We start from the raw sequence: 15239 nt of genomic DNA on the forward strand, positions 1-15239 counted from the left end.
TTAAGTGTGTCTTGGATTCCATTTTCTCAAGGGGCTTTCTATTGCCTTCATTAGGTGGAGATTCACAAAGGAACCAAAAGGTCAGTACAAAATCCTCTGACCTTTTATTTAGGCATATCTTATCCTTGTCTGTCTATTTATCCCCCAAAACACGGATAACACTCCATCCAGTAATTTTATTTAAAGCTTCAGACTCCCAGTTTTATGAAACTGCTATTCCTCTTTTGCCTCTTATTTAAGGGGCAGGTCTCTAGGAGACAAGGGTTTGCGAGTTTACACCTCATATTCCTGCCTAGTGTGGATGTTGACAGCCTCAGGAGAACTCTTCCTAAACGGTCAGGAAAACTTCCCACCTACAGCTCTGCTCAGAGCATCTTTGACCTCTTTGTTTCTCAGGGTATATACCACAGGGTTCAGTAGGGGAGTGATGACAGTGTAGGTCACTGAGATCAGTGGTCATGATCTCTGGTGTTCTCTGACTTGGGCTTGAGGTAGGCAATGGAGGCCCAGCCATAGTGGATAGTGACCACAGTGAGGTGGGAGGCACAGGTGGCAAAAGCCTTCTTCCGGCCCTCAACTGAAGCAATCTTGAGGATTGTAGAGATAATGAGAACATAAGAAATGAAAACCAGACCCATAGGTACAACAAGCACCAGCACACTGATAATCAAAGTCAGGATTTCATTGACAGTGGTGTCAATGCAGGAGAGTTTCATCTCAGGTCGGATGTCACAGAAGAAGTGGGGCACCTTTCTAGCACAGAAGGGTAACCTACATACAGATGTCACTTGTGTTATTGCTACAATCAGCCCAATGCTGCAGGCCCCCAGGACAAGCTGGATATGCACCCTCTTGTTCATAATGATCATGTATCTCAGGGGGTTGCAGATGGCCACATAGCAATCATATCCCATTGCTGTGAGCAGGAAGCAGTTAGTGATGCCAAAGGTTACAAAAAAAGAATATCCGTGTGGCACACCCTGCCAATGATATGGGCTGGTTCATACCTACGAGGCTGGAGAGTATCCTTGGGAGAATGACCAATGTATATACAGTCTCTGAAGTGGACAGCATGCTCAGGAAGAAGTTTATGGGTGTGTTAAGATGATGATCTATTCGGATGATGGTCACAATGATGGTATTGCCTGCTAGGGTTAAGATGTATAGTGCAAGGAACACTCCAAAAAGGGTGATCTGCTGTTCATGAAAGCTGGAGAAACCTTGGAAAACAAAGTCAGTGATGAGAGTAAAGTTCTCTGTTTTCATTGATTGGTTCCCAAATCTGAAACATAAAAGCATGAAAGTCACGTAGTCTCAGTAAAACAGTGGAAGCACATTTCTGAAATCGATTGAAGTTCAATAGTTCTCAGTTATAAATCTGGGGATATATTTCCTAGTGGATTAAGTTAATCCCTGGGTTTACTTATCTTTACTTAAAATATTTTTACTCTGTGACCATCTGTTATAATTTTCCATGCATCACAGAATCATATAGTCTCACTTTTTCACTGTATAACCATGCATGCTCCTACTTCATTTTTACTCTTCTTCCCCGACATCTGGAATGACTCCTCTTTTCTCCTCTTCTTTCCTACTCTTCAGAGACAAGTGCACATTTTCAGCCCTTCATAAAACCATGTTACACTCGGAGGTTTTCATGTTTATTTGGATTATTTTTACCTCATTATTTCTGCCTCACCTCACACAAATGCTCAGCAACTTTAAAATACCCTTTACATCTTTTCATATTTCACTAGCTCCAAATTATGCATGGATTGGGTGCTTTAAAATAATTTGTTTAGGGATGGACCAGTGATGTCTTTTCTTTCAAGACTATGAATCATCCCCTTTGCACATCCTTTAAGAAGTAGAAGCAAAGTAGAAAGGTTCATCTTGTCTTCGAGAAGAAAAAGGAAAATCTTAGCCAACGACCAGCCTCTCCCACTTCTGTCTGAGTGATGGAAGTCTGCTGACAGTTCAGAGCACTGATTCACGTACGTTATAAACTATGCTACATCTTTACCTTCCCTAAACCAGAAGGCAAATTTATAGCCAATACAGCTTTGTGAGTAAGCCTACACCCACTCTGCAGAGATAAACAATTGTATCAGGAAAGATACAGCAAATTTAAGTGTCTCTCACCTAAAGCAAAAGCAGACCCTGAATATAAAAAAACAGCTACGCCAAAGGTACCTCATTTTGTTGAAGGAAGAGGATGAGTTCAATTTATGTTATATTTCACATTTTTATCTCTTTAAACAGTAAGCTTCTGTAGGGTATTTAAATTATATTCTGATTTGCTTATGCATATTCAGAAAGAGAAGTTTTGCATAAAGTAAATCACATCAATGATGAAGGTTAGTACGCATGGAGACTTTCTTCAGGTTCATAAAAATCTATTTAAAAGATGTTGATGACCAGCTGTTAATCATTTACACTAAGAATGCTAAAAAGAAAGTAAAGCTGCAATAGAGAATATTTTCCAATAAAGAAAATCATTTGATACTAAAATATATGTCTAAAGACATTTGTCTTTTGTGAGGCTTCTGAGCAAAAACTATGTAGTAGTCCAGCCGCAGAGTGGTATGGCACCTCTATGGTAAAATCAGAAATGCTTGGCAGAGCTTTTAACTCTTACAATAATGAGCACAGAAGCTCTTGGCCATTCAAGATGTAAAATGTCCTGCAAAACTTGTAGTGGTTCTGCCCAAGGAAGAATTGTCTTATTCCAAATACCAATAGAGTTCCCACTGAAAAACACATGGCTAAAATGTCATCTTATCTGACTGAAACTTGTCTGTCTTGAGGTAGAAGAATGGCTATTATGATTTGGTTAGCATCCTCCCAACTCTTGGAAGCCTATAATTCTTCAAAGGAAATGGAAGGAAGAGCAAATATAGCTTATGAAGACCTGTCCAGCTGTGATAGGAGCTGAAATACTACAATAAATTAAAGTCAGCCCATATGTAATGAGCCCCATTTCAGTCCTTCTAAAGACCACTCACATGACTCTGCTTAGCACTGAGGCACAACAGGAGAGCTGGGCTAGAGGAGGCTGAGTAGTAAGGATTGAAATGTCAGGCTCCCTTGGCTACAATGGATAGGCACAGGGTGACCAAGGTGAGCAAGGTGACCAAGGTAAGCAAGGTGACCAAGAGTGCCTACGGCAGGACCTGAGGCTGAGCAGGCAGGGCATAAACACACTCTAGTAGGAATATAATCAGATTTGAGTCACAGGCATTCTTGACAACCCCTCTGTGTGGAAAAGTCTTTGAAGCCAGAGAAGATGCTCTCCCAGGATCAGGCAGCTGGGCTTCTGGGGGTCACTCCCTGAAGACATTCTGGGAGCCACCCTGGGGCTGGGAGGATGCAGATAACAGGTACCTGGAGGTCTCATTATGTATAAGGCTCGTTTACTCAATTCTAGGCTATGCTTGGGGAGCCTGGGGAAAGTCTTTGCTTAAAGTTGGAATAATATTTGAGGAAGCTGGTTTATTTAGTTGATTTTTAATTATTTGAATAAGTGAGTGTGCATGTGTGCATGTGGTTTATTTTTTAGTTTTTATTTTTTTGCACATGTGTCTCAGAAATCCATATTGACAAATCTAGGCAGCTCAAGCTTAGAGCCATACCACTTTGGATTTCAGGAAATTTAGGGCCTTTTGCTTATAGGCAGGAACTCTATCTAGTATAAGAATCTGGTTTTCTTTTTGGAATAGAAGTATTTAAACATGGTCATCATTCTGCAGAGGACAGTTCATGGTGCCTGTCTTTGCCCTGTGGCATTTAGGATTGGAAGTACACCATCTTTAGATCCAAAGGTTTTCTCCTGAGGGCTAGGAAACAGGCATTAGCTTTCGAACTCTGTTCTCTTTACCCAGATTTTTCTTCCCTTTATTTTGTAGGCTTCTAATTGTCTGTGAAGACCCAACTCCAAATTTACTTCTCACTGAATACTTTCCATGAGTTGTTTATTACTTCTTTAACAATTTCTTAGTCTTTCATGTGATATTTATCTGCGTTCATTCATTCTTTAAGTACTGAGCATATGTCAGGCCCTGTGCTAGTTGCTGGAAATACAGAAATGGATGAAGTGCTGCACTAAACCTTGAGGAGCTCATGGTTTAGTTGCAGGTGATAGACAATCATAATAACTGAAATGTAACAGTAAGTGAGACAGGGAGGAGATAGTCCTTGATTACACTCAGGTTGATTATGGAAAATTACATTGTGTAGGTAAAGTGAGAACAGATTACAAAAGAGTATTTGAATGCATCACTTTTAAGAGCCTCTCAAGTGATTCTCACTTATCTCTCCTGCTCTTAGACTTTAAAGTTCCTTAGCAACTGGCCTCTCAAGGAAGTGATTCTCTCTTTTTTTTTTTTAACCACTAACCATCGTATGCCCTCTTCCGGTCTTTCTGGTGATTTTGTTTCCTTATTGAAAATAAATAAATAAATAAATAAATAAATAAACAAACAAACAAACAAACATAGCCTGCACTGAGATTTGGTATATTGACCTGCGAGGTGGGAAGATGGATTTGAAGTTGGTAAAAAAGAGGAAGAAAAACCAGCTAGGCTGCTGATGTAACAGAGATAATTGGGATTGATCTAAAGGTGTGGCAATTGGCCCAGAGGGGAGGGACACATGTGAGAGACATTTGAGGGAAATCAAGAGGACTTGTAACTGAATCAATGTGTGGCTCAAAGGAGAGGAAAGAACCAATAATTTCATAAACTGCTATCATCAGGTTCATTCATGCCGACTCTCTGATTATTTATAAATATATATAGCTTCTTCTTATAACAGATGAATCAAAGAAAATGATCTGCACATTAAAGGTTCATGATTAGATATCATTGGTGGCTATGAGATCTCAACAGGAAAGGAGTGGAATTGGGCAAAAGAGCTCAAGGCTTTATGATACTATTGCTTTGGGACAAATTAGGAAGATTGTAGAAATGGGAAACTGGGTTGATGGTATAAAAATGTGTTATCTGGAAAAAAAGGACAGGTATACCACTTCAGTAGCAATTAATATTTATCAAATACTTTCACAGATTTTTGTCTCACATAAGCCTCCAAATAACCCTCTGAAGTCAGTAGCAGTATCTAATTTTACAGATTAGATTTGTACAGAAAGTCCAATCTGCCACCAATAGCAAATATATTGGGATTTTATGCTAGAAAAAAATGAACACATGTGGAGTGACTATAGAAACAAAGCTGGCAAAACAGCCAAAAGAATCTGCTGTATAAAATCTTCTAGTTCTGCAGACTGCTTTATTTGGGGAGCAGATTCCAGTGGTTCTTATTATAGTTTGTTTATGGCATTCAATTTAGCTTAGGATCCTGGGTCTAGACCTCTTAAGAAGGCTTTGGAATTGTCAATGGGAGTCTTTCAGGGCCCCGAATAGGGCTCAAAACAGATTTAACTAGGTTCCTAAAGTTATGTCTACTCCCACACCATCTTCCACACTATTTCTGTCACCTAGAGCTGGCGTGTCCAAATTGTCTGTGTATGAAAACCACTTTTTACTTTCAAATATTTCTTGGATCTCCAAATTGATAATATTTGGATAATAATAGTTGTACTATTTGTACCTGTTGATAGGAAAAATAAGTTCTGAAAAGGAGAACTATGAATTAGTAATTGGCGCTTTCAAATGAATTACGGTACTTTAAAAAATAATTGCAGATGCTTTTGTCAGTATTTATACAGACTGCATGTGAGAACTGACGCATACAGAAACCCTGGGACTTCTTGCAGTGACTCTGAGACAACTAGGAGAAAAGAGGGAATGATATTATGAGATGTATTTGGCAGGTCAGTAAGGCAGACATAAATAAAGGGAATCTGGAGGAGAAATGCAGACAGGTGCTCTTAGTGGTTTATTAACCACAAAAAGAACACTTAGAGTGAAGTCTGAGTGATTCCCCATAGACATAGATACCACTTTGCTTAGGTCTAGTTCCACATAAGCAGAGCCTGAAATAAGGTCCTGGGTATATCCAGGAAGCAATACTTGGAAGACACTGGGAGAATAGTTAGTTTCCTTTTACCGGAACACAGGATCAGGGACTATAAGAGAAGTCCAGTTACAAAGTCAAGACCTCCTAGGTAAAAGGGAATTCTATTGACAAAGAACAAATGAGAATCCTATTGTTAAAGCTAGGGCTCTGTGTCCACATCAAGAGTGACTTGATGTTGACCTCAGAGTGACCCAGGAGCAATGTCTGTGGAGAGTGGTGGTGGAGAAGGCACTGATAGCTTCCCATGTAGAGGTCCATAACATTGTTGACTTCTCACAGCAACCCTGGGAGGTGATATTGTCAGCCTTACCGTGCAGATAGGAAACAAAAACCAGGGAGGTTAAGTATCATAACAGGACACACGCTTGTAATGGCAGATCTATGATTGGGAATGTATGCCTCTCCATTCAAACCTGTGCTCTACCTAAAATATCGTACTGTTTTAGTATCTCCTACTCAAGGTCATTGGTTCTTAGAGCGGGGGTTCAGGGTAAACAATAACAGTTCTTGGCCCACTTTAAACTTCCTTTCCTATTTTCCTCTTTGGGGTTGTGCTGAGTGAAAAAGGGATGCACCAAGCTATTTTAGGAAATGGAGTGTATTATAATACACTATTTCTGAACTTCCAGACTGATTGCAAAGTCCAAAGATGTCATGAATGGGATCCGAGATATGTGTAAATCCACAATTTGGAATGGGGTGGAGGCTCTCCTTTTCCTAGGAGTATGGAGTAGTATAATTTAGTTATTATAGAGGAAAAAGCTGGTTAAAATGAACATCATGAGCTTACAATGCAACTACAGACTTCAGGGCTGGGCTGCATGTGTTTAAATCCTGATTCTGCCTTGAGGAATTAACTTATTTGAGGTCTCAGTGTGCTCATCCATAAAAAAGAATAATAAAATATCTATGTCACAGATTTATAGTGAAGATTAAATGAATAACATACTTAAAATAATGGCTACTATCTAGGATACATTCAATAAATGTACCAAAAGGAGATGTCACAAAGAGGGGCAAACAGCCTGAAAGTGTTAAAATAATAAAAGGAAAACAAGGGAGAAGAGCTACCTTTTAATTGTATTTTAGCTGCTCACAGCAATCTTCTTTCCTTTTTCTTTCCTTCCTTCTTTCTTCCTTTTAATAAATACCTAACATCTACTATGCACCAGGCACTGCTCTAAGTGCAACAGATGCAAAAAGAGTACTTGCAGTGTCTGAGTAATTGCCCCGTAGACATAGGTACCACCTTGCTTAGGTCAGTTTCCACAGAAGCAGAGCCTGAAATAAGGTCTTGGTTACAGTGATTGACTAAGGAGTGCCCTCAGAGGAAAGGGAATGAGAGAAGCAGTATGGGGAAGGAGAATCACTATGCAAGAACACGGTCTCAGCTGGAGCATAACTTCAGCCTGATCTAATGGAGGGATCTAGAATTGTGCCCTAGAATTGGTCCCATCCTCAGACAAGAGGGGATGGTGGCCTTTTGTACCCTTTGTGTCATTCATGAAGTCAAGTCCATCTTACATAAACTTCTATGATATGATAGTATATATTCTTCCTATTCTCCCTACTGGTTTACAATACCTTATGCCAAGAGTAACAAGAATAACATCTAACATTATAGTGCAGTGCATGGATATCCTTTATCTTATTTGATTTTCATCATGCTTGGTAAACCCATATATCTGACTTGGTAAATCCATCTATTTCTTTTTTCATTAATATTTTTCTTCCTTGTTTCAATCTATGAGAGGAATAGATTCCTAGATGCTGCCTAGATCAGCCACCTGGTGCTCTCATACTGTCTCTCATCTGATTGTTCTCACTGTGACACCTCATCAAACTCTTTTTCTTTGACTGTTATTGAACTGACCAGCACCTAAGAGAGAGGCTTTCTGCCCAAAGCTCTGAGCAAGGCATCCTTGACCTCTTTGTTCCTCAGGCTGTATACAACAGCGTTCAGCAGAGGAGTAAAAACAGTGTATGTCACAGAGATAAGTCTGTCCTGCAGGGAATTTTGGGATTTGGGTTTTAAGTAGATGAAAGAGGTACAGTCATAGTGGACAATGACCACTGTGAGGTGTGAGGCACAAGTAGCAAAGGCCTTTCTCCGGCCCTCAGCTGATACAATCTTGAGGATGGTGGTGACAGTTAGGACATAGGAGACTAAGATCAAGACCATGGGCAGAACAAGGGCACGGAGACTGATGAGCAAAGTAATAAATTCCTTGATAGTAGTGTCTGCACAGGCGAACTTCATTATGGACCGATATCACAAAAGAAGTGGGAGATGAGATTAGCATCACAGAAGGGAAGGCTGAACACAGAAGACACCTGAATGATAGCTGTACTCAGGCCAATGCTCCAGGATCCACTTGCCAGTTGTATACAAGCCTTTTTGCCCATGATGACCGAATACCATAGGGGCTTACAGATGACCACATAGTGATCATACCCCATGAACATGAGCAGGAAGCGGCTTACAGATGACCACATAGTGATCATACGCCATGACCATGAGCAGGAAACAGTTATTGACACCAAAAGTGAGATAGAAAAAGAACTGAGTGGCACAGCCTGGGATGGAGATGGTTTGTTGAGGACTGAGGACACTGGACAGCATTTGGGGGATGATGGCCACAGTATAACAGGTCTCAGAAATAGACAGCATACTCAGGAAGAAATACATGGGTGTGTGAAATTGATGGTTAAGGCGGATAACTGTCAAGATGATAGCATTGCTGGCAAGGGTCAAAAGGTACAAGACCAAAAAGACCACAAAGAGGATGTATCTGTGATGCCACTCAAAAATGGAGAAACCCTCAAATGTAAACTCTGTCACAGCCATGAAATTGGGCCTTGGCATTGAGGAGAATCTGAGTCTGAAAGAGATGAAGTGGGAATGTTGAGCATCCAGGCTGGAAACACTGGGCTGGTCCAGGATGATCATCAGCCACATGCAGGCACAGAAATGGGGTGTAGCTCTGGGTTTCAGATGCTCTCAACATTCAGACACGGGCAAGTGCTGAAAGACCCATAAAGGTTCTCTGGGCCCTGAGACTTGGGGACAGATGTAGTATATGTATGTTGACAGGAAGCAATTATGAAAACTGAGTACAGATGCCCTTCAATGTATGATGAGGCTACATCCTGACAAACCCATCATGCGTTGAAAATACCATGTTAAAAATGCATTTAATGCACCTGACTGAACATCATAGCTTGCCCTAGCTAAACTTAAAAGTACTCAGAACGCTTGCATTAGCCTACAACTGGGCAAATCACCTAAAATAAAGTCTATTTTATGATGAAGTGTTGAATATCATAGGTAGTTTTTGAATATTGTACTGAAAGTGAAAAACCAAATGGTTGTATAGGTACATGAAGTATAAATTCTTCTGTATGCATATCACTCTCACACTATTATAAAGTCAGAGACTGTATGTATTGGAAATCCCTAACTGGTTTAGCTAGAAGTAGATGTAGACCAGAGAAAGCACTGAATACGTGTGCCCAGGCCTGAAACTCTACTCAGACTTACCTGGTTTAAATAAGCAATGGCACATTGCTTGTCGAAGGCCAGTGCAAAGGGACGTACCTAAAGAGTGAATGCATTCAAGCCAAGAGCAGATGGCTGTGTGAGGCACACTCCTGGGAAGTCAAGAGAGGACCATCCTCCTGTGTCCCAGGACTCTGGAGTTCCTCTCCTCAAGACCTGCTCCATCTGTGTTCAGAAGGGCTTCCATTTGGTAAGTCAAGGTAGAAAGCATTGCCTTCTCTCAAGGTTAAAATTCACAGTGGCGGATGTCTGGAATAAGGAAGTGAGAGGAGACACCCCTTTTCTCCCGTGTGGATAGTCCAGTGTGCTGACCTAGAACATTCTGTGGTGTGTAGCCACTCCTCTTTTCAGTCTTGCTTTCTTCCAGTAGTCCCAAATATCATGTGTTTAATACCGAAGTCTCCACGTTCTGTGTGAAGGGTAGTTTCTGCTTCTGTTTTTTAGTCTCTAAACACAATAAAGTCTTGGAAGGTTTTTTACAGATTTAAAATACTAGTAACTATAAGACAACAGCAATAGAAACAACAAAATATTTAAGTTCACAGTAATCTCTGGCTTTAACCCCAGTGTAAATGGAGGGAAGCCTGATTTTCTTTGCTCATTTCATTTGTCTCCATTTGCTCATCTATAAAATAGAATAATAATATCTACTTCATAGTGTTGCTATGGAGATCATATGAATTACTGTATGTAAATTGCCAAGTGCAATTCCTGATACATAACAGGCAAATACTACATTAAATTTCTGCTTTTCTCCCTTCCTCCGTCCTTCCCATCCCCACTCCCCATAACTCTCGATTCTACTTATATGCTTGGCCACCCAGGCATACACCCACACACACACACACAGAGCTTATTTTTTTTCCTCTCTTTCTTTTCTTCATGTTCATGGATGGTTGTTGTTATTAATTTCTTCAATCCCTGTTGGAAGGTCCGGTCTTTACTTTCCATACTCACTTCTCTTCCAATTCTAGATTTTGAAATGTGTGGGCATTGGGGGCAGGGTAGTCTGGATTAAATACCTCTGTGATCAAACTCAAGCCCCACTTGCTCATATATGACCTTGGAAACAGTTCTCACCTCTCTAGGCCTCAATTTCTTCACTTGTAAGATGAAGACTATGCTAATATCTATCTCAGAGACTGTTATGAAGAAGAGCTGAGTGGCACAATCTGGGATGGAGATGGTTTGTTGAGGGCTGCAGAGACTGGACAGCATTTCAATGGGAATACACTGGGTGAGGCATTTAGGCTTTGGAAATTGCCCAGATTTCTTAAGACTGATACCCAGATTATCCTTTCTGGGTGATTTTTTTTCACTATTTATGCTTTTTGATTCCTAAGTTTTGTGACACAGCTGTATATTCATTTTTTCCACTTGATAATTATCTCAGGAGATAAAAGAGAGTGATGAGGGTCATGAGGTTATGAGATGAGGGCCATGAGGTCACATTTAGATACAGAACAAGAATCCCTGCATTATCAAGTCCTGAAATGTGACTTACATATCACTGGGCAGGACAGAGGCTTATTCAGGATTCAGGAGAGTGAGGCTTGAAACCAGAATTTCCAGGACTCCTATTGTACTGTGGCAGACACAGCACACAGAGAATTTTCTGAAATGGAGGACTAGAAGTAAAACAGAACCGACCAGAATGTTTCAGTTAATTTATCTCCCTGATCAGTCAGATCTGGGAGTAACAAACATACAGAAAGCAGCACCAGGCTCTCCTGCACCTCTCCATTGCCCTGTCCCTTTAAGTCTGAATTGCTGGTTGCCCAAGAGGACCATTCTCCCATGACCCTGGAATCCCTCTCCCCAAAACCACAATGACTGTCTGCAAGGCAGCAATAGCACAATCAAACACTCTGATGTCTGGGGATCTCATTATAAAAGTGGCTCATCAACAATCATACAGCTAGTACTAGACTGTCTTGGTTTTTCCCACAGGAATGAAGTATTTGCATCAGCATAAGATCCTGCACTGCTCCGTGGTTGAAGAGGACCTCATGCCTTATGATTGCATTATGAGGAGGGCCTCAGAACCAATCGTGTTTAAGGATGCAGCTTCGTGAGACAAATCACTCACACTCCAGGGTCTCTACGCCCTAACTGCTGAAGGACCAACTCTGAGGCCTCTTCAATTTGAATGTTGTGGGAACCATGACTCAGTCATTTACTGATTTCTTCAGCAAATACTCATAGAATGTCTCTTGCATGCTAGGAACATGGAATACAGCAGAAACTGGGAACACTCTACCTGTAGTGTAAGCCAGTTTTGCCTGCTTTGCAGTACCTGGCCACCCCTGTGTGTTACCCACAAAAAGCTGAGCACCTTCTCCTTGAGGAAGATCAGAAGGAAGACCTTTACTGAAGTAATTCCTGTAACCCCCTCTTTCTCTCTCCAGCACTTAGACGATCAACTGACCCATCCTTGCTTTTCTTTTAGAAGGTGAGCCCAAGATGGGCCTTTCTGAAGGCTGGAAGAGAATTGGATATCAAATCCCCCAGGATACCCTAAGACTTGGGCTCTTCAGTAATTCCTAGTTCTGGTGCTCAGTTTGTACCTTTCTCTTAGAGACTCAAAAAATGGAAAGGATTTCCTTTCTGAGTACCAGCATACTGAGAAATAAATATTTGAAAGCAGTTTATTGTGGTGTCTTTGACAAGCCAAGTAAGCTGTGAGAGACTGACAAGCATGGAAGAGTTGCCAGGCGTTCAGTTCAATTCCACATAATCTCTCTTAAGGCCCTCAAACATTTACCCAACAGAAACTGGAAATACTTGAGCTCATAAGCCATTAAGATCCAAAGTCCCACAGGCAAGAGATGAATTTACGGCATATTTATGATTGCTTGAGAATGCGTAACTTCATTAGGACTGTTTGAAATCCTTCAGGGAGCAGTTAAGGAAGGCTTAAAGTTGGGCAGCAAGTCCTATCAAGACCTTGAAATAATCAGTTAATGTTGGGCCTTTTTTTGTCAATGTCTCTTCTTTATAGTTCTCCTGGTAGCTATTTAAATATGTAGCTCTTTGAAATTAGAAATAGAATGGAATTGAAACCTATGAGAAAGAAAAGGAAACCCCAATACTAAAATTATGAACAGGAAAGTGACTAAAATATAAGTTTTATTGTGTGTTTATCTGAAGAAAGATGGGTTTAGAGGAAAAAGGCTAAGAAAATCTAGGATGAATGTAGGCTTTTTTCTGACAAAGGAGAAAAATATATTGACAACTACATCATCTGCACATTTTGACAACTTTGTCTTTTCTGTTCTGATTTTTATCTCTCTTATTTATTTCTCTTCACATTGCATTTGGTTATGAATATAATATTCAATACTAACAGTTACAGATACTTTTTTGTCTTTTTTCAGACTTTAAATGCTTTTCATGTTTTATTAACCAGTAAACATGATGCTTGCTATAGATCTCTGGCAGATATAAGGAAGTTCCCTTCTATTCTTGATTTGTTTGCAAGTTTATCATAAATGGTCTGTTAAATTTTCAACTAGTTTCTTTTCTGCATTCATTGACATAATCGTATGTTTTTTATTCTTTAAGTTGATAGAGATGAATTACATTTATAGATTTTTAAAATATTGGCTCATTCATACATTTTAAAGGAAACCCTTGCTTGATCTTTTTATGTACTGCTGAATTCAGTTTACTATTTTTCACCTATCCATTATTGGCCAATAATTATCTTTTCCTACTTGGCTATTTTTGGTATGAAAGGTTTGCAATTAGCAGCCTCTTTAAATGCTGGCTAAATCTCACACCTTTCTATCCTCTGAGCATGATGTTGTTTTTGGTGTCTTCGTTTTTGGAAAGAGTAGGTTTTTCACTACTAGCATTTCCTTTTTTATGGGGTTTTTATTCTAGTACATTTTCTATTTCTTGTCTAATTATGGTAATATATCCTTTTCTCCAAATCTGCCCTTTTTATATACCTTTTAAAAATAAATTCGTATATAGTTGTTCAAAATGTGCTTTTATAAGTATTTTGTTCCTCTGTGTCTGTCCTCGTATCCTACTTTATATTGTTTCTTGTGTCTCTTTGATTTTTGTTGATCATGGTTGTCAGGGGTTTCATTTCTAATTAATCTCTTCAGCTAGCCAAACTTAAAAAATAAAATTTCTATGGTTTTAGTTTTCTTTATTTTTGCATTTAAATTCATCATAATTATTTGATTTTACCTTCTCTAGATTTGCTACTCTTTTTGAAACTTTTCGAATTTAAATATTCATTTATTATTTTCCAGTACATATATAAAGCAGTTCTGAGAACTACTTTGCATGTACGTCATTAGTTTTGCAGTCTTTTTGTGAAGTCGTAGTAGTATATATTTAAAAATTTTATTTTTGTTTCTTCTTTACCTCATAGTTTATTTAGATATTTATGTTAAGAGAATAAGCTTAATACAGGAGTCAAGAGCACTTGTGTCTCTCTCTGACACTCACTAACTACATAACCTTGGACATATTGCTCAATCTCTCTGTGCTTCAATTTTATTGCATATTGAGAGGAATAATAGTACCTACCTCAAGCAATATTAAAGACTGAATGAGTAAATATTTCAAAGTGCTTAGAATAATGGCTAACATACAATAAATGCTATGTATGTGTTTATTAACTATCTATGATGTAGTTAATGTATGATGAAGGAGGTTAATGGAGGAGTTTGGCTACCTCTTTTTTGATTGATTTCTTATTTTATTGCTTTGTGGGCCATGAAAAAAATATTTATATAATATCAATATTGAGACATCCTTTGGGATCAAAAGAGTGAACATTCTTTTTGTGAAGGTTTGAGCTTTAGATTAGGTTTGTTAATTATTGCTACAACTCTTTTAAGTCCTACTGAACCATTGAATGTTTTGTTAGTTTCAGAAAAAAAATGTGTTATCTCCAGCTATGATTGTGTGTTTGTCAGTTTATCCTAGTAGTTTTATCAGTTTTTGCATAGTACATTTTGAAACTAAGTTGTTAGGAGCTTATACATTCATAAATGGAATATCTTCCTGGTGAATTATTTTATCAACATCATAAGTTCCTTAGTCGTTTTCACTTTAAATTATATTTTGTTTGTTATGAGCAATATTATATCAATTTTATTTTTGTTTTCATTTGCTTGAATACCATTTTCAGCCTCTTTATTTTCCAACTTTTTGTCATTTTAATATACATTAAAAAAAATTAAAGTGGCAGATTATAAAAATTCAGTCTGAGAGCCTCTGTGTTTCCATGAACTAGCTTAATCCATTCACATTTATTGTAATTAAATAAATTTTTGAATATTACTTACATCATGTTTTATATTTTTTATTTACTATGTTTTCCTAATTCTACTTGTTTCTTAGCCAGCCTTTTGGTTAATTGTTTTTAAAAATTTGTTTCCATTGTTCACTATGCCCACTATGCAGTTAGATATCCACCATTTCTACTTCTCCAGCAGTCATCCTTAATTTTTAGGGTTTAATTTTATTTTTGCTAAATAATCCAAATATAGAATTAAGATGTGAAATAGCACTACATTATTTTAAAAGTTAGTTATTATCCACAAATAATTCTTGATTTTTGGAGGCAGCCACTTTCAGTTCTTTTACCTGTTTCTTATGTTATACATCTTTATATTTTTGC

The 15239-nt window shown here is 38.7% G+C and overlaps 2 protein-coding genes across 2 annotated transcripts; both read right to left on the reverse strand.

The window, feature by feature from the left end:
- Positions 1–336: 336 nt before the first annotated feature.
- LOC104668191 (olfactory receptor 10J1-like) lies at positions 337–1299 on the reverse strand. Its single transcript, XM_010370842.1, is given in 3 exon segments — positions 337–455; positions 458–959; positions 961–1299. Coding segments are annotated over 3 exon segments (960 nt in total).
- A 6616-nt stretch (positions 1300–7915) lies between these two features.
- LOC104668189 (olfactory receptor 10J4-like) lies at positions 7916–8902 on the reverse strand. Its single transcript, XM_010370841.1, is given in 3 exon segments — positions 7916–8298; positions 8301–8498; positions 8551–8902. Coding segments are annotated over 3 exon segments (933 nt in total).
- Positions 8903–15239: the final 6337 nt, after the last annotated feature.

The sequence above is a fragment of the Rhinopithecus roxellana genome, chromosome 8 (assembly GCF_007565055.1).
Source record: "Rhinopithecus roxellana isolate Shanxi Qingling chromosome 8, ASM756505v1, whole genome shotgun sequence".
NCBI lineage: Eukaryota > Metazoa > Chordata > Mammalia > Primates > Cercopithecidae > Rhinopithecus > Rhinopithecus roxellana.